Source organism: Aristolochia californica, unplaced genomic scaffold (genome assembly GCF_029961685.1).
Source record: "Aristolochia californica isolate CCGP_79_NKW_82.1479 unplaced genomic scaffold, dmAriCali1.0.hap1 SCAF_11, whole genome shotgun sequence".
Classification (NCBI taxonomy): Eukaryota; Viridiplantae; Streptophyta; class Magnoliopsida; order Piperales; family Aristolochiaceae; genus Aristolochia; species Aristolochia californica.
The window spans coordinates 24,306,575-24,327,364 of record NW_027181782.1 but is presented as its reverse complement, the minus strand read 5'-3'; the positions used below and the strand labels follow the sequence as shown (position 1 = coordinate 24,327,364).

At 34.9% G+C, this 20,790-nt stretch overlaps 1 protein-coding gene across 1 annotated transcript; it reads right to left on the bottom strand.

Annotated features, from left to right (window-relative positions):
- Window positions 1-302: 302 nt before the first annotated feature.
- LOC137944208 (uncharacterized) lies at window positions 303-12,562 on the bottom strand. Its single transcript, XM_068789788.1, has 15 exons — window positions 12,343-12,562; window positions 11,776-12,146; window positions 11,471-11,591; window positions 11,225-11,339; window positions 10,887-10,996; window positions 10,696-10,767; window positions 10,161-10,229; window positions 9,959-10,039; window positions 9,745-9,864; window positions 9,418-9,492; window positions 8,936-9,016; window positions 2,452-2,525; window positions 2,280-2,340; window positions 1,803-1,858; window positions 303-575 (listed from the first exon to the last, which is right to left on the bottom strand). The coding sequence occupies exons 1-15, from the start codon at window positions 12,430-12,432 to the stop codon at window positions 497-499; spliced, it is 1,575 nt and encodes a 524-aa protein (XP_068645889.1). The 5' UTR covers window positions 12,433-12,562; the 3' UTR covers window positions 303-496.
- Window positions 12,563-20,790: the final 8,228 nt, after the last annotated feature.

Sequence of the window (20,790 nt, the reverse complement as noted above, 5' to 3'; positions counted from 1 at the left end):
TTGAGTAGATTCATTTCAAGCACCTTTTCATTGCCACAAAATTCGTCATTTAAAATAAAAACTATTTGAGAGCAATGCGCATTAACTTTAACATTATAAAGTTTTGAGCAAGGTTTTTTGGAAAAAGAATTGCTTTTGGTTTTTTTCAACTCACCCCTAGGCATCTTGGTATGGAGTGTTACTCTTTTATTCTCTTCAGTAATGGAGGGTCCTACCATTTGTTTGAGTGAATAAAATAGAACTTTTATGTATGCGACTCTTCGTTTTGAACTGCATGGGTTACCAATAATCATGTACACATCTTTGAGAATTAAGTTCAATAAATTTACCACTGGAAAATCTGGGATCTTCTTCCTTGTCTTTGTGAATGCAAAAGACAACTAGTAAAAACTTTTGTTCAGATAATAAGTTCAGATGGTAACAAATAAGCACGGGCCTCCACACCCGCTTTTGAGTCTTGTTCCACAGAAATTTGGAAAGCCAATATAGCATTCGTTTAGTTGAAAGAGTCCATTTTCACATCAGTAACATCAAGTTGCAAAATCTCTGCTCTGCACCCAAAAATTGAACCGATGCTACAAGAATAGAAAAACTAAATTTAGAAGAGTTCAGGTGATATACAGAATTAAACAATGGAAAGATTTTGTCTAAAGTAAGATATAGCGTTAACAGATATTAAGAAGCAATTGCCTAAGACGCAACTATATATGAAACTAGTCTACAGAAGCAACTTCATTTTCTCAATCAATCAGTTTTCTGAATCTTTGAAGGGTCCCATCTCGAAACCCTCAAAATCTGAGCTGACTCAGCCAAAACAATCCATCTAATGAAGCAACTGTGTTAGGACAGTAACAGATTGATCTAGTAGTAGGTTATTTTCTGGAAACACGAACGTGGATCTTTATTTTCTCATTGTGAATCTTCATTTTTCTTCATCCATCCAAAATTCCAAGTCTCGGGTCTCGGATCCCCTTAATGGACCCCTCAGAATCCAAGTAGACTTGACCAAGGGGATCCATATAAACAAGCAACTTCCCTAGAACAATTTCAGACTGGTATAGTTATTAAGTTCTTTTCTGAGAAAACACAATATGGATTTTCATTTTCTCGTCCAGCCAGAGTTAAGCATCTTAGACCACGGTCTTGTAGATGGACCTCTCAAAATCCCAGTCAATTCAGCAGAAACAAGTACTCTCCTCAAAAGATGATGTCTAATTGAGGTAGACAGAATCAGACTGGAATAGCACAAGTGATCGGAGCCAAGCCAAACCCAAATCAGACACAAAATATATTTTCTTGCGAAAGATAAGGGTCCAACTGAATCAGACTCCCCAAAACCAATCATCCTCTTCCAAATCATTGTTAATTCCTCCAATTCATGAGTTGATTCAATGAAACACACAACCATGAATCTGAAAATCTTCTAGTGGCTGCTTTCTTTCTTTGTAACAGAGCAATGGCTGACATCAAGATTATCAGAAATAAATGTAAACTTTGGTTCATAATAAGTTTGGATTTGCCAGTTCGCATACACCAGCAAATTGTGCTCCCAACCCTTGAGTGAGAGCATTGAAAGGGTCTTATTCACCGGGGTGGCAGGGAGCAGCTGTCTTATTTCCGTTCATACCCGTTTTGACAGATCATGGTGCTAAAAAGTGTCAGCCAGATTACTCTAGCCACCTCAAGTGAAAGAGAAATCACATTTAAAAAAATAAACAGTAGAAAATTACTTTTCTCCATCTTTTGGAAAACAAAGAGATCTACTAATATCATGTCATAAAAGATCTGGCTTCAGATTCTACCTGGGGTGTGTGCGTCCAAGATCACCGTGTACAAATTCCTTTATGTATGTTCCAGCCTGCCAATGAATGCCACCAGAATTCATAAAAATGAAAGGCTGTGTTTTTACTCAATAAAAGAACTATTGTAGCAAAACTGAGTATGCTTACTTAATTGATACATGAAAATCATAAAGCAGGAATAGTAGGGTTGATCAAAATCTATGATTCTGGTATCAGGTTCAAAGTCAGTATCTATTTTTCTCTTTCTTCAGTTGGAAAACAAATAATCCTCAATAACACTAAAATAAACAAGTTTTTATTGTTATTTCAATGATTACAGAGGGTTTAAACATGGAAATCACTGTTCATATATAGCAATACAAAACTTTTGAAGAAAGCAACAAGTTGAGATGAACAAAACATAGCAACTAAAACAGGAGAACTAAAATGTTGTAAAAGTAAGCCTTTTAAATCTGAAAGGAAAGTTAACAATGATACCTGAGTACAGAGATGCAATAGAAAATATTGACAGCTTCCAGATATTCTCTCAATCTTCATCCTAGCCCAAAAACAGAAATGAAAACAATGCAGTTTGGTTAAAAGAACAAACCAAATGCACACTCTATGATAAAAAATAAAAAAAAGGCACAAATTTGAGAATCTACTCTACCAATGGATTGTCCGTTTACGTTCCAATGGACTTCGGCGATGCAGCACTCTAATTGGGGTTCTTTGCAGAATATCCTGACAACACAAAGAAAGATGCCAAACTTCAGAAAAAACCAAGATTGTCACTGACCTGCAAAAACTTTAATAGAATAAATATTTATACGAGAAAGAGGAAAACAACACCTACAATATCCATTAGCAGCCAAACTGTAAACATAAAATATAAGATAGCTAATTGCAGAGAAATAAATCTTTCCAGACACCAGAGAAGGACAAGAATATGCAATGAATAGAGAACATCATATGAATTATGGCCCATTTGTCACTTCAATCAGTAAGCATAGTGCTCTATTTACCTGGAAAGAAGATGGAATAAATGAATCGAAATTGAATTATATTTATCCTTCACAAAATATGCTCCATGAGCTAAAAATGCATAAAGCAAGCAAACAGTGTGGTTGAGGATAAGAAAAGGTTCTCAACAATGGTTGCGCTCTCTGCACATAGTGATGATATAGCTGGAAGCCATGCATAGAAGATATTTTCTTTTGCTGAAATTATACAGCATGTTGAAAAAGAAAATGTCAAAGTGAAAAATTGAGAAGAAATAAAGAGAACATGAGAGAGAGAGCAGAGCATGATAGAGAGTAGAGTGCACAGCCACATCACTAGTTGAGAGGTCTGGAAGTCAACCCCCTTTTTCTTATTAATCCTCGCTTAAGTCATAATGAATCTAAATACATACACCAGTTTGCTTAATTACAATTCTATACCATCTCCATGAAAATTCTCCTTATTTATTAGTCATGCCACCCCTACACACATGGGTATTCCCCCTCAAGTTGGTGTTTGTAACTTCACTTGCAAATAATTTTGGTCAAGAAACTTGTGTGCTTGAAAAATAAATTTTGATTGACTTGCTTTGACTCATTTTGTTCTTGTTCACATCTTGTTTGTAATTTTCATCTTGTTCTCATTTTGTCTCCCCCTTACTTGGATATTCTAGCCAGATAAGACTTGATTGTCACAGCTCATGGAATTCTTCATTATTGGTTACCTTTTTTCTTGTACTTCTTCTTCTACTACTCCCCCTCAAGTTGGGGATCTCTTTTTTCTATACCAAGAGACCTAGCTTGCACAACATAATGGTGAGAAAAGAAAAATACTCCTAGCCGTACGACAAAGCTCCATACACTAGTTAAAACGGTCATAGTCTGAAACACACTCTGCTCAATTTCAAAGGCAGAAAAATAGCCCAACTATAGGGCACAACAAAGAGACTATTCATTTTCTAAGGGTAGCTCAAACAAAAAACACCTCTTGGGTGAAAAATAAAAATATTTGACTCAAGTTGGATGTTGGGCACACTCCTATACTTTTTAGGTAGTGGGTGTATAGCCATTGCTCTGAAGTGATTTTAACAAAAACAAATTGAAGAAAGTACTTTGAGGAATTAAGGGTGTGAATAAAAAGATAATAGCTCTCATACTTCAAAAGGAAGGAGGCGCACAATGCAGCTCTTCATACTTCTAAGGAAGCGCTTTGAGACCAATAGATGGATAAAAAGTGACTAGGTTTTACAAGAGAGGAAGGAAAAAAAATAATTCCTCCATGATTAAGGAAACTTAAAAAAACCAAGAAGAAAGTTTTGAGATGGAACATAATAATGGAAACTTTCTATACATAGACTTCTCATATAAGGCAATTACTTTTTAACACAACTTGACCAATTTGCAAAAAAAATATTCTCGAGATAATTTCTGGAATGGGAAAGGTTTTAGGACTCTAAAATTTGGAATTTAGAATGAGCAAACAAGACTTTCTATTTCAAAATTTTCAGACTTCGTTAAAAAAAGAAACTAAACTCATAATGGGAAAGACTTTTTGTTGGAAGATGGGCCCAAACCCACACAACCAAAGAAGGCCCACATGTCCAAGTGTGTGGAAGATGGGCTCAGAGACTCACACAATAGTGGCATGATGGTAATTAAAGAGTTATCTCATAAAGATAGCACTGATGTAATTAGTTTAACTCTTACTAGGGTGAAGAGTATTCTTGTAATATTAGTACTTTTGTTATCTATAAATACAACTTAAGAGGGAGGGTTTCGACAAGTCCATTACCATAATCTTCCTCCTCTTTTCTCCAAAAAAAAAACTCAAAAAGAGAACTGGTTGAATAGGTAAGAAAATAAACTTACAGATATTTATTTTGATATATAATTCTTCATATAAATTCTCGTTAAGTAGAAGAAAAAATACAAGAAAGAGGTATTTTGTTCTCCCATATTGTGTTTTGTCCAAGTTTGGTCTCTATGTCTTTTTTATCCCGAGCTTGAGGGGGAGAAGGTAGAAAAAGAAATACAAGAAAAAAGTATTTTGTTCCACATGTTGTGGTAATTTTTATGTGACAACAATATTCAAGAAAGGGACAACACAAAAGATGAAGTTTTTGCATCTATGAAGAACTTTTTGCTGCGAAGAAAATTGAAAACCAAAAATTCTTTTCATTGCAAACTGGAGCTATAAACTCCATCTTGAAGGGGAGTGTTGAAGAGAAAATATGGAAGACTTTTACATGACTCTCATAGTAAGAAGTCTCACAAAGCCAGAATTAATATGGTATCAGAGCGGGGAAAGAGCTGAGAAGGAAAAGGAGAATAAGATGGAGATGAAGGGGAGGAAGAAGAAAAAGAAGAAGAAGAAAAAGAAAAAGAAACAAAAGGATTTTCTCGTTTTTCCTTGTCTTTTTTCCCAATTCATGTTTTTCATTAGATTTTTAACTCTCTTACAGTATGTTTCATATATCAAGTTATATATCGTTGGAAAGATATTTGAGTCTAGTTTTCAACTATTCAACCATTTCTCCTTTTGAGTTATAAGTTGAACCAACTGTTGTCTGATAATCAATAAATCAAACAATCTCCAATGTACTCATCCTCCATACTTTTCCTTCTATTCTCGCCCTCAAGTTGGGAGATAATGTCAATGATCCCAACTTAAAGTCAACAAATATTTTGTAAACTCAAGTGCTAATCCACCTCTTCTATGATCAAGTAAAAGAAGGCTAGCATCAACAACTTCGCTAGCTCAAATATTGTAAACCAAGTAACTTAAGCCAAGCCAAATATTTCAATTTTTTCTTACCTTAATTTTTTATAAAAAGATACCAAATCAAATTCTTTATAATCTTTCAAAATACCAATAAAATCTCACAAAATTTGTGGCTGAAAAAATATGCTAAATAAGGTAGTTTTCTCATTCAATTGGTGTTGACTTCGCAATCAAAGAAGACATATTTCCTTCCCTTTTTTTTCTTGAAATCTTTAGGCAAGGCAATCTTTGAAAAATAAATCAAGGAAAATTTATGAAATAAGATGATTTTATAAAGATTTTTTCCAGATATTTTTTTAGTAAAAAGGTGTGTATATTCTTTCCAAATATTGTTAGTTAACAAACAGAAACTTTCCAAGGGTAGATCATGAGATACTTTCTAGATATTTTTGATCAATTACAGCAACTCAAAAAGTTAAACAAAAAATTCGGCTTAAATCTGGATCTTCGCATGCATTAGTATTCCAGCATGAACTTTGATTCTTCCAATGCGAATATCTCCTTAAATATAAATCAGATTGACATGAAATTTTCTCCTTCTACAACTAGACTTAAATACCTTTTAACCAAGTATAACTTCTCTTCAGAAAATATACTTCTTTTGAGATAAATTATCCGATATATTGAGGACTCTATAATTTAGTCGAACTGAGTACTCTTTCTTCTTTGGCCAACATAACCATTGACTCTTCCGAGATTGATATCTCTATCTAAAAGACTTCTCTCCACAACTCTTCTTCTTCTTCTAACCACTTATTCCTCTTCTATTGTGATTATACATCATGGAATCCTAATGTTCAACACTTCTCTTAAGGAAACTAATGTAATATGAGATCAAACAAAATAAACTTTTAAGAAAAGAAAGATACTCAAGTTGGTAAAATTTTGACTAGATTTTGAAAACAAAAAAAAAACTTAACCAACATTAGCAACTCAAAAAGTGAAGCATAAAATTCGGCTTAAATTTGGATCCTAAGTAATGTTGGTGCTAACCGTTCAAAAAGTTGAGGCTTTTTGCTGCTATTCCAAACTTTTCTATTGCTTGACCTTCTCTCCTTCAAATGTCGATTTCTCTCTCGAGAAAAAATATGATTGCAACAATTCTTTTTGAGTTCAAAATTAGACTCAAAGATCTTTCCAACGGTATATAATTTGCTATATGAAGAATACGGCAAGAAAGTGAAACATCCAACGAAAAAAAGGAATTGGGAAATAAGACTTAAGGAAAAACGAGAAACTCCCCTTTGTTCTTCTTCTTCTTCTTCCTCTTCCTCCCTTTTTTCTCCATCTTCTTCTCCTTTTCCATGTCAGATCTTTACCGGCTCTAATACCATGTAAATTTCTAGGGACGACACATAAACACAAGTGATCTAAAGGGAATGAGAGAAGAGAAGAACTCTAGCTCTTGGGAAAGAGGAGAGAAGAAACCATGGGAAAGAAAAGAGGAAAAGAGAAAGAGGTATAAGGACGAATTTGAGCCAAGAGGAAGAGGCTTGAATGCTCTACCCCATGCCTTGAAGTTGTATTTATAGTTGTGTAAAGATATTTACAATGACTATAATGCCCTTAGGCCTACATCCTTCAAAAGGAAAAAGACATAAGAAGACATACACCAACTTGCATAATTACAATTTTATGCCATCTATATGAAAGTTTTCCTTATTTACTAGTCATGCTACCCCTACACACGTGAGTGTCTCTTAAAAATAAGCATTCTTATATCTATTGCTGTTAACAAAGCTGGCCATTGTTTTAGCTTGATATAAAGAATGTATTTTTTGTATAGTGACCTAGATAAGGAGGTGTATATGGAGTAACCTCCTGGATATGTTTCTCAAGGGGAGATTTGGAAGGTGTGTAGACTCAAAAAGGCAATCTATGACTGAAACATAGCCCAAGGGCATGGTCTGAAAAATTCAGCCAAGTTTTTGTCTTATGGATTCTATCGTAGTCACTATGACCATTCTCGATTTGTCATGAAGAGATCATCTGGTGTTGTTGTCTTGCAAATATATATGGATGATATCATCCTATCTAAAAGTGATGTAAAGGGTATTGTTACATCTCTCACATCATTTTCAAACTAAAGACTTGAGTTCCTTGAAGTATTTTCATGGAATTGAAGTAGCTAGAAGCAAAGCAAGACTCATACTTACTCAGAGAAAACATGTCATTGATATGTTACAGGAGCATAGACTATCAGGGGCAAAGTCAGTGGAGACCCCTAGGGAAGTTGGACATGATCTTCACAATGAAAACAGTGATGAACTCAAGTACAAGACTGTGTATCGCTGGTTAGTTGGAAAACTGATCTATACTACAATCATCCATCTTGATATACCATTCTCAGTTAATGTGGCAAGCCAATTCATGGATCACCCATGAAAGATACATCTAAAAGTTGCTCAGAGGAGAGAGTAGTTGAGCATGTTGGGGATCAAATCTCAACGTGGCTTCTTACCAAGAAGCCTTTCTCTTCCTATGTGGATTCCTCTATCCGCGACAACTGGAGCACAATGGCAAAAATGAGGTTTGCATCCAAGGCCCTAGTTATGCAAAAATAGACCCCCCAGAGCACGGTTTCCTAAATTTGAATTTTGACAGTTCCTCTCTTGGCAATCTCGATATTGCTAGCTTTGGGGGAATAATCTCATACCCCTCTAGAAACCAGCGTTTCTTGTATACTGGCCCACTAGGCATTGCTGACTCAATGTCGGCTGAGCTCCAAGGCTTAATCAATGGGCTTCGCGTTTTAAAAGACAATTGTAATGGCCCTCTTCACATTGAAGGAGACTCAGAGATGATAATTGGTTGGTGCGAATATGCATCCTCTCCCTCGTGGCGGCATTGGGACTCTTTTGGGGAGACTCTTGAAATTGCTTCTCTATTTTCTTGTATTTGGTCTCACATTCCGAGATCTACAAATTCGGCAACAGATGTGCTTGCCAGGATGGGAGCAACCTTTCAATCTCTTATTGATAGGAATTTGCTCATATCCCCTTTGTAATTTTCTCTGTTAATATATACATCTTTTTCAAAAAAAAAAAAGTCCCACAATAATTAAACAAGTCTAACAAAGTAGAAATCTAATAATACTAAAATTCCTCCTTGGCAAAATCTTCTTCCCATGAGACTCCTTTCCATGGTAGACATGTAAGACTCTTCCATAGTTGTTCTTCAACATACATAAATACCCCTCTATACCCAATTCACCTTAACTCCCAAATTACAACCTTCGAGTGAAATAACCTTGAACCATATCAGACATACACCAAGATAAACAACCTGATAAATATGAAATAACCAAACTATTCTTTTCATATAATTCAATAGAAAAAAAATGTTAAATAGAGATATGTTTAACATCTCACCATGTCTCTAATGGCTGATATACTTTGCAAATCTTCATCCTTCACAAGGCGAGAAATCCATACAAGTGCCGCATATTGTTTCTGTTTAAAAATGCAACAAATGGTAAATTGAACAGCTTAAAACCCATGTTCTAGATACCAGTTGTGTGGATCTGGTTCATGTCGGCCAGATGAACAGCTTCAACTGGATCTGTAGACCTTGGTTAAATCAGGTTCTAAATCAGGGAACACAAAACCAATAGAACATGACCATATTAGAAAATTCAACCAGTAGCCAAGTTATGAAGGTCTTGAGACATGATACCAGAGAACTACATAAACAGAGATAAATTTGGGATCTTGAGATTTCAGTAATATTTTTATCCAAGAAGTGAAACTGGTCGTACCAATTCAGCCATAAAAGGCCCATTCAACAGAGTCAATACCCAGTCTGGGTTATAAAACAATGTAATAAAACGAATAATTTCAAATAAAAAAACAACCTGTTTCTCTGCCTCCCCTTCATGCATGAGGTTCCAAACTTCATTTCCCACCAATCTAAGTTTTCTTACACAAACCTGAAGAGAAGGATGCAAAAACATTTAAGAACTGATGAGATGAGTTATTAGATGACTATTTTTTATTAGGTCTGGAAACTCAAACGGGGACCTGATAATTGCAAAAAACTTGCACAAATATAATCATCCTTTATCAGTAATTTATTAGCTTATAAAAGCTTTTCAGTTTTGCCAATGATGCAGACCAAATAGGTAAATTTAATGAAATAAGCAATTAACTCATCAATGTCAAATAAGGATTTCACTACTTACAAATCTCCCTTCTAAATTGTTTATCGCGTATTCTATACTTATAATGTCAGATGCAGTAGGAATATGGCGTGGATTGACAACTTCAACCAAAAAGGGCCGGCCAGACCCTAACATCCGAACCTGCACAAAAGAGAGATCTAAGCAATGTCCATAAAAATTAAATTCACAGGCAATTTAAACAAAAAGAAAATCACAGGAGCACAAGGGTTTATACATCAATATCTTCTCTACCAGCAGCATGAAACTTGTAGGCGTCGCCGCTACAGATGGGAAGAACGCTGCTTCCTATTATCTCCTATGAAAACTCACCAGAGAAGTTGAACAATATTTTTTCTTTGAAAGAAAAAAAAAACAAGTTCTTGCATCTCAAGTACAAATAGTTTCATATACACATAAAGTTAAGCCTAAAAGGTTACCTCAACAGAAGCTTCACCCATTCTTTCATCATCAATTATCCAGCGTGTTTGACTTACATTTCTAGAAAACTGTGACAAGTAAAATATAATATGAGTCGCATGTTATATCTAGCTATATATCTGTACGAGTTGGAAAAAGAGGACCTGCCATCAAATCAGCGGTGTGGCTTATTCCAGTTTAACTCAGTTCAACCTACACATACTGGTTGATCTAGTACTATATTAAGGTATATAATGACTAAAGAAATGATTATATATACTCTTAGAAGTAAAGTAATACGCCCATCAATTTTGCAATTTCAAACAGCTAAGTAGACTCAACCTACCAATTTGAACTGAACCAATCCACCTGGCTAGACATATGGTTTTCTATGGATAAGTGGAATTATCCATGTAGATGCTGGATAAGGCCACAGTTCAGCGTGGTTTGACCAGCAAGTCTAGCCAGGCTCTTACCACACCGTTGCCTTCAAGAATCAAGTTTGTGAGCTTAAGTCAAACTCCGAAGTTTTCATGACATGGCTAGTGAGCATACCTTCAAATATCTCCCTCCAATATAAATAGGCAGGTGATAGCAATGATATGCCAAGATGCATGGCTCGGAAACCTAGTATGAAATAAAACTCCATGACTATGTGATGGAAATAAACCCCAAGTATCTGATACTGTAAATGTACACATTTGTGCACTAATGCACATACTGAATTTATAATGGAAAAGATTTACCTTCTCTGGAAGTGCCAAAGAATTCTTGGAAGACTCAGTGGTGGTACTATCCTGACATTTATGAAAGAGCTGATTTGCTTCATTTCTGGACAGTCCCGTGAATCCAGTATCTGTTCCCTTAGCATAATATAAAAAAATTTTAAGAAAATTGAAGTGTATGAGTTATTCGGCATTCCATAATTTTAAAAAGTATAAAATAAGAAAAATGATACTTTTCCAATACATATTTTATAGAACTATTCAAGAGTAGTTTACCTCATCATACAACAAGCCAAACAATATCAGAAGCTAATTCCAGAAGAAAAAATAATGCTCTGTCAGCAAGAATTATCACATGCCTGTTTTCCTTCTCTTTACAATGTCCTTTTCTGAAAGGTTTTGTAGCTTCGATGACTCTTTAGAATGAGAATAAGCAAGACGAATACGGAGAGAGCCAACTCCAGATCCAACACCCTGCAAAACTTTAAATTTCAGAATTGTCTGATGGAGAAGAGTTCCATATTTAGTACAACGTAATCATTCAGAAGAAAAAAAGAAAGAAACATAGAGCACTTAAAAAAACTGAACAGAAATACATCTATTACCAGTAAGGTCTCAAGGGAATCTTTTATTGATAATTTCAGGCAATCTTTAACTGACAAACACTTGTTGAGAAATTTCTCTTGGAACCAATCTTCGGATTCATACTTCTTTTTCACATAGGAGCTAGAAAAAGAGAGTAATTAGAGACCCTTGCCATGGAAAATCCCACTATATCAGAATTGGAAACTGAAAATAATTATATGCAACTCGCAAGAATGCAAGGAATGAGTTAACAATTGGGAACTTTTCAAAACAGCTGATTTCTGTCATAAGGACCAGTATCAGTACAGTAAACAGAGCTGCTAACCTTATTTCTTGTTCATTTTCCAATATAATTGCCGGTACAGATACTTCCAATGAAAAGCTATCGGCCTTATGCCCCTCCTCTTTTACTAATTCAGTGACTGATTCCAAAAATTCGACTAATGTAGCTTTTCTCTCACGAAGAAGATGAATTTCTCCCCCCTGTTTACGAACAAACTGAAGTATGCCCAAACATACGTTGCAAATCATTGAGACACTCTCTGATGCATGATTAACACTATCACATCCATTTTCTTGCATATTACAATCTTTTGGGTCTTCAAGGATTGATTTTATAAGTGAAGTAGACAATTTGGACGAAGCATAAACGCGACCATGGACTCCGAACAATCGAAAAATGCAGCGGGCACACACCTGGGCATCAGGAAAAGAAAGTAAAATAGAAAATCATGTCGTTCGACGGCCTCCAGATTAACAAAAACGTCAGGGTGAGAGATTAACAAAAAAAAAAAAAAAACATATGGATGGCGCGATAGTTGCAACATGGCGGAAACAGTAGTTTGCATTGAAAGACGCAGAAAGAAGACCGAAGGAAGACGAAAATACGAACCCCGACAGCAAGGAGGTATTCCAGAGCTTGGCGTGGTACAGAGGATACTGCCTCTTTGATGAGTTCTGACTCAGCCGATTCGGTCGCCATATCAACTGCAGAGTAGCAATGTCATAAAGTCCCGGAATCGGCCGGCCGGCTGCCGTCACTTTCTTCTTCAGCTCACCGGTAGCTGAACTTTCCTGCTGCTCGCTCTGCAATTTGGGAGGGAAGGGAGTGTAAAACAACGGGGAACTATAGCAGGTTCGAGGCAACCGGAGAATGGTTTTTGTAGAGAAAAGATAGGAACTTTTACTAAATTACATATTTTTTAAGAAATATTAACAAAAATAACTTAATTTTTAAACTTAATATAAAAATACCTAAATTTAACCCGTCAATTACACGTGTACATTAAAAATACACATCAATTTTGACGGCTAAAGCGGTACCCTGTCATCGTGCCACATCAATATCTAGAGGAATTAACGCAATGTCATGACATAACATTACATCACCATGTCATGGGACATCGTGCAACATGTAAAAGGGGTGGCTTCGAACCGAGCCGGTTCGCGAGCCGGCTCGGTTCGGCTCGGTATCGGCTCGGTTCATTTCATCATTTATCGAGCTCGAGCCGAGTTCGAGCACCGAAATTGGCTCGTTTACCTTAACGAGCCGAGCTCGATCGAAGCTAGGTTCAGTTCGTCAGCTCGCAAGCCGGCTCGAAATGAATTGGTAACGGATCGCGAGCGAGCGGGGGAGCGGGAGCGGGAGCTAGAGCGAGGGGGGGAAAAATTTTTCCTCCCCCCTCGTCACCGCCGACCCCTCCCATCGGTTGTTGTCGCCGCCTCTACCGCCGTCGTAGCTGTTCGCCGACGTCTATACCGCCATCGCAGCTACTCGTCGGCCGCCTCTGTGGCCGTCCGTTCGATTTCTTCCTCTCCTCGTCGTTGCCTCTGTTTCTGTCGCCGCCGCTTCCATCACCGCCGACTCCGTCGTGGCCGTCATCCCCGGCGTCGTAACCCCCTTCCCTCTGCGTCGTCTCGGCGAAAAACCAGAACAGGGGAGAAATAATCTCCCCCTTCCCTCGCGAGAAGATGATCTCGCACGTGCGAGATCATAAAATAAAAAAATAAAAAAAAACTTTTTCCTCTTGAAAAAATTAAAAATAAATTTTATAGAAATAATTTTCTATAAACTATTAGTGTCTCATGTTTTTTTAAACATTTTTCTAATTGAAATTTTTTATTAAAAATCATATAATTTTCTAAGTAAGATTTTTTGTACCAAGATAGAGTAGAAAACTATATAGAAAATTTTTGAATAAGTATTTAACAGTTAATGCTGTAATACTTTTAGCATGAAGCAATTTTCATTGCAATTTTGTGTTTGATATTTTATTTAATTAAAAATTTATCGATAAGTATAATAATATATTAGATTGATTATTAATTTTTATTTATTTCCCTAGAAGAGACAGTAAAAGGTCCATTTAACTTTCCTAAGAAAATTTTAAAATATTTCCTGTAATTTTCTAATAAGTCACTAATAGTAATAAGATTTTATTTAAAAGTTTTTTTGGGAATATGTATCATAGGAAATATATTTTTAGTTTTTCCTAGAATATAAATTTTTCTCTAGGGGCACTAAGGAGGCCATAGTAAATTATGGCCAGATTCAAAAATTACAAAACAAGCTAGACAATAATTGGAGTAAAAAATATTAATATTGGTGCATTTTAATCCATTATTGAAATTCAATCCTGAACCTCCCCTATCATTATATTTTTTAAAAATGTATGCATAATTTTATATATAATTTATTCAAAGCCACCCCTACGTGCGAGATCATAAACAAGGAAAAAAAAACTTTTTGTTTCTTCCTCATGGCTCTTAAATAAATTGAAAAAATATTTTAGTAGAAATACGTTTCTAGAGACTATTAGTGGTTTTTTCAATAAATGTTGAAAAGACATTTTTAATAGAAATATAGGGACCATGCCTCATATATTTTTTAAAATATTTTTCTAATTATAAATTCTTTTTAAAAAATCATATAATTTTCCGAGTAAGATTTTCTTGCCAAGATGAGTTAGAAAACCATATAGAAAATTTTTGAATAAGTATTTGACAGTTGATGATATAATACTTTGAGCATGAGGCAATTTTTATAGCAATTTTGTGTTTGACATTTGATGTGATTAAAAATTTATCGATAAGTATAATAATATATTAGATTAATTATTAATTTTTATTTATTTCCTTAGAAAAGGCAATAAGAGGTCCATTTAACTTTCCTAAGAAAAATTTAAAATATTTCTTGTAATTTTCTAGTAAGTCTGTAATTGTAATAGGATTTTATTTAAAGGATTTATAGTTTTTATTTGGGTGATTGTAAATTGATAGTGATATTTTATTTAATTTTGTTGTGTTTGATTATTGTATGGAGTTTATTTATAATGTTATGCAGTGTATGGAGTGTTTATATTATTTTATGGAGTGTATAAACAATTTCATGAAGTGTTTATGGAATGTATAGACAATTTTATGGAGTGTTTATGAAATGTTTATGCAAGTATTATGTATATTGATTATGCCCAATTTTAAGTAAAGGTCATGCCGAATTTTATACAAGTATTATATATATAGATTATGCTCAATTTTAAGTAGAGGTTATGCCCAATCTTATACACATATTATATATATAAGTTATGCCCAATTTTATGTAGAGGTCATGCCCAATTTTATGTAAAATGTATGCATAATTTTATATACATTTTATTCGATATATATTTTTTGAAAAGTTTTAAATGTATGTTGAGGCTCGAGCTCGGCTCGAAGCTTGGCTCGAAATATTTAAATCAAGCTCGACTCAAACATAAGCAGGTTCGGGCTCGGCTCGGCTCGATGCCACCCCTACATGTAATCATATCACATCATCTATGTCACCACTCATAAATTTTTCTCCTATTTTCCTTTTATTATTTATTTTAAGTTCTTTTGAATTTAAAAATATTAATTTTTGGTTATAAAAATTCTATATATTCCATTACCTTATATTTAATATATAATATATATACGTTATTTATTAATTATTTAAAAATTATTTTTCTAATATAATTAATACCTTATATTATTAAGATATTACTTAATTTCATACAATTTTTTGTAAAAAAATAATGTTAACCTTTTTGTAATAACAAAATGTAAAATATATATTACGTAATTTTAATCTTGTTATTACTGAGCATTTATAGGATTTGTTGGCATTGCTCCCGAGTAAAAGGGAAAGAGTTGGAGATATTCTTTTTATCTGTGTGCTTAAGTTGATTCTGCATTCTTGAGTTTTTTACAAAAATCAATTGTTTGACCCTTACATCCGCAATAAGTGCACTTCAAATGTGCCCAAAAATTTGCAGCATTTTTGTTACATTTTGCATAGGTGTAAGTAAGGGTGGCATCGAATCAAGCCAAGCCCGAACCTGCCTATGTTTGAGCCGAATTTGATTTAAATATTTCGAACTCAAGCTCGAGCCGAACCTAAAATTGTAATCGAGCTCGAGCCTAATAATTTTAACCAAGTTCGAGCTTCAACCTACATTTAATACTCTGCATAAAATACATGTAAAATAATATATATATAAAATTATGCATACATTTAAAAAAAAAAGAATGATAGGGAAGGTTCGGGATTGAATCTTGATAATGGATTAGATCACACCAATATTAATCTTTTTTACCCCAAATGTTGTCTAACTTATTTTGTAATTTCTGAATCTGACCATAAATTTACTATGGCCTCCTTAGTGCCCTAGGTTGAAAATTTATATTCTAGGAAAAACTAGAAATATTTTTCTTAGGATACATATTTCCAAAAAAACCTTTAAATAAAATCCTATTAGTGACTTACTAGAAATTTACAAGAATATTTTAAAATTTTCTTAACAAAGTTAAATGGACCTCTTATTGCCTCTTCTAGGGAAATAAATAAAAATTAATAATCAATCTAATATATTACTATACTTATCGATAAATTTTTAATCAAATAAAATGTCAAACACGAAATTGTTATGAAAATTGCCTCATGCTAAAAGTATTGCAGCATCAACAGTCAGATACTTATTCAAATTTTTCTATACGGTTTTCTATCCCATCTTAGCAGAAAAATCTTACCTAGAAAATTATATGATTTTTTTAATAAAAATTTCCAATTAGAAAAATATTTCCAAAAAACACGAGGCACTAATAGTCCCTGGAAATGTATTTCTACTAAAAATATCTTTTTAACATTTCTTGAAAAAACTACTAATATGGCTTCGTTTTTAATAATTTTTTATTACCAATACTACAAATTATTTTGTATGTCATGAAATTTATCTTTGTGATGGGTCAATTAAATTGAAAGGGTATTCTCGATGACTCTTATTTACTTTAAAATCCATATTAATAATTGAATCTCAATTAATAGGACCAAGTTCATCTCCTTTACCTACTACTCCCTACTTTCTTCTGGTTTGGACCTATTTGGCCCTCACAAATACTTGAAATACATTCTAAGTTATGAACAAGAGAAACTTACAAACTAAGAACAAGATTTAAGTACATGACTCAATTGTACTAGAAAATATTAACAAAATATTTCTCATGTATAAAAATATCTTTTTATAAAATAGTTTATATTTATTTTCCTCATTTTTCACTTTAATTATATTTTTAATTCATTTTAAAATTTTAAATATATATTTTAATTTTTTTCTTCACTTTTCTCCTCTTCTTTCTATTTGTTCCCTTTTCATGTTGTCCTTCAACTCTTATTTATTTATTTTTCCATTTTCCCTTTCTTCCATTTTTTTCATTTTCCTTTTTTTTTCCTTATTATCCCATTTTCCTTTTTTTCTTCCCTTAATTTTTATTTATATTTTTAATAAAATAGTTTACATTATTTTTTCTCATTTTTCACTTTAACTATAATTTTAATTCATTTTAAAATTTTAAATATATATTATTTTAAATTTTTTTCCTTCTCTCTTCTCCTCTTCCTACTATTTGTTTCCTTTTCCTTTTGTCTTTCAACTCTTATTTATTTTTCTTTTGCTTTTCCCTCTCCTCCTTTTTTTTCATTTTCCTTTTTTCCTTATTCTCCCATTTTTCATTTTTTTCTTCACTTAATTTTCTTTATATTTTTATAAAATAGTTTATATTTATTTCCTCATTTTCACTTTAATTATAATTTTAATTCATTTTAAAATTTTAAATATATATTTTAATTTTTAATTTTTTCCTTCACTCTTCTCCTCTTCTTGCTATTTGTTCCTTTTCCTTTTGTCCTTCAACTCTTATTTATTTTTATTTTCCTTTTTCCCTCTCCTCCATTTTTTTCATTTTCCATTTTTTCCTTATTCTCCCATTTTTTTCCTTTTTTTCCCCTTATTTTTCTTTATCCCCTTCATTTTCCTTTTCTTTTTTCCTTCCCTTCTTCACTAGAGGCTTATTAGTCCCACATAGGTAACAAGAAGAGAATCACATGAGAGGAGGGCTTATAAACTCTAAGATAGAAGGATGGCAAAACGTACTTACTTGGTCGGGATGAATCGGTGATACGAGTCGAAACTCGAAGACATCCTGTCCTGCTCCCGCCTCCTGGGCCTCGTTAAGTTAACGAGCCGACTCGCGAGCTTTTGAAACGAACCATGGTTCGGTTGAGCTCGACTCGTTACCTTAAATGAGCCTCCTGGATCTCAAACTTGGTTTGAGATTCAGAAAAATCGAATCGAATCGAACCGGAACCAAGACGAGCTCGAGCCGCTCGCGAACCAGCTTGGTTCGATGCCGCCCCTAGGTGTAAGTGATACCTTTGGGGGCGTTAGTCCACAATGAATTTGAAATGAAGTAAAGATTATAATTCATCTTAAATGAATTGATTTAACTTCAACTCATCCTTGGGTGCTAGTATAGACGAGTTCAAGTACACAACAAATATTTATTTTAATAATATTTTAATTATGACTATTAAATCACTAATTTAATACAATAATTATAAAATGAATATATTGAATAAATAAAAATAATTATTTTATAAAAAAAATATTAATTATTATTTTTTTGACGCTGGTTTAATTTTTCCTAACTTAGGAAATATTAAACCACTTTGTCTTCCTCACGGCGCGCGTCGTCTTCGTCACCCCCCTTTCTTTCTTGAATTCTTGAAGGCAATGACAAAAGTTGTTACCTTAGGTTGAACTATGTTTTGTTGATTTTTAGGACTCCATGAATTTAGATCACGGAGAAAAAGAGAGACACCCATTGGGAGAAAACTAGAGGAATAAGAGTTTAAGAGTTTAGGGTTTTCGGCGACCAATGTCTGTAATTTTTGGCGGTGCTCATCGGCTATATAAATGCCAGAGACACGAGAGCAGCACTGCTCCATCCGTCCCCGCCGAGCAAAGCTCTTCTGCATCTGCTTCCTATTTCTGGATCGGCTTATGTGCATGGACACTTACGGCTTTCTTGAAGCAACAACAACTTTGGTTTTAATGATGTCGGGTTGTTTTACTAGAGATGCATTTGTCTGCCATTGGACAAAAATCAACAATTGTAAAGAAAACTGGGTTTTGCAAGGGTATAGAACAAGCAGAACAAAGGGCACCAGACAAACTAAAAATTTGGAACCTGTTATGGACTCAATAGTACACCGAGTCACACAACGAAGAAGGCAACAACAACTCACTCAATAAGATTTATTTCTTATATTACTTTGAGTAGGATTTATTTCTTATATTGTTTTAAGTAGGAGTTATTTCTAATTACTTTATATGTAGGGGCATTATGGAGAATTATTGTAACCCTAACCCTAAAACTCCATGACGTGATCTATTTAAGGGAAAGGAATGAATGAAATAGGTAAGCTTTGAGATTTTAGAATAACCTAGTGTAAACAAGCTGAGGTCACCTCTTGATCCCGAGTTTAGGGTTTACTCAAAAAATCCAACCTATCCTTCACCCTCCATTGCCATCCATCTTCATCCAACTTCATCCACCATCATCCCTAGTTGGAAGAGGAGCTTCCTGCCCCTTTTCCGAGCCCAAAGAGAGGGTCTTCCCTCCTCTTCAGCGTCAACAACAAGTAGGGGTTCAATCCCTCTTGACGAGCAGCAAAAAGGAAGAGTTGCTGGTTCTTCCACGTGAAGGACTAGAGCAACTCCTCTTGTTGGGGAATCATCAAGTAAACAGAGCAAGAACAACCATCAACGTGAGCCAAGGCTGCCCCCCTAAGCTAGGCCTTCAATCCTAGCACGACTTGCACCAAATCAGGGCTGATTTACGTGAGCAAGAACAGGTATTTCTTCCATTATCTCTCCACCTGAATTAATTCCATTCTAGCTATAACTTTAGCATTAGAGTGAGTTCATAAAAAGGGAGACTGATCACTGGTGGAAGATTAGCCAAAGAAGGGATCTTTAACCCTCCTTACCGAGTCCAACAACTCAGTACCAGTGCTAGATTCACAAATCCCACGCCGTGTTACTCGATCCATGACCTGGGACCGTAACAACTTGGTATTAGAGCAGGGTAACATGGGGGATACTCTCAGCAATGAAGAAATCCAAATCATGATACAAAAGATAGAAGATAGTCTTGAAACAGCACAACCAGTGTTGGGGAAGGTTTGTGGTTTGGAAGAAGAGATGAGCCGAGTCATCAGCATGCTAACGGAGTTGAGGGCAGAGAGACATCATAGTCCAGAGGTGAGAGAGGTTGCTCAACCATATCACAGAAGAGGGGAGTAGTGGCTTGGGCGCACTGCTGTCCAAGGACCCCAGCATGGAGGCACAGTTCCAAGGTACACCAAGTTAGAGTTTTCCTCTTTCAATGGTTCAGTTGATCCCTTAATTTGGTTGCAAAGATGTGAATTTTTTTTTGAACCAAGGGACTACTGAATGGGATAAGGTGCAACTAGCCTCTTTTCATATGACAGATGAAGCCATATTATGGGTTACTCAAGTAGAGAAAGATGGACCATGGATGACTTGGGGAGAATTTAAAAATCTATGCACAATTAGATTTGGCCCTCCCACCAACATCAACCCCCTGGGGGAGTTAGTCCTATTGCGACAAACTGGTTCGGTGGAACAATATCAAAAACTGTTCCAGGAAAAGTTGGCTCGTGCTGGTGAGAGGGTATTGGTTGACCAACAGGTCTCCCTATTCACAGCAGGTCTCAATGAGTATCTACGACTAGAGGTAGAACTCCTTATGCCTACGGATTTAGCTCATGCAATGAATATGGCCTGAGCAATGGAACAATGACATCAGTTGTAGCAATGTAAGCCAGGTTGGTCGGGTGAGAGGAACACTTCCTCCACGTGGCAAGGGCGCCACTATAATTCATCTCAGGGAGCATCTCCAACAGCCCCATCCAAACACACTCCGACTACGACTCGGGTAGCCGATCCCGGCCCTGGTAATC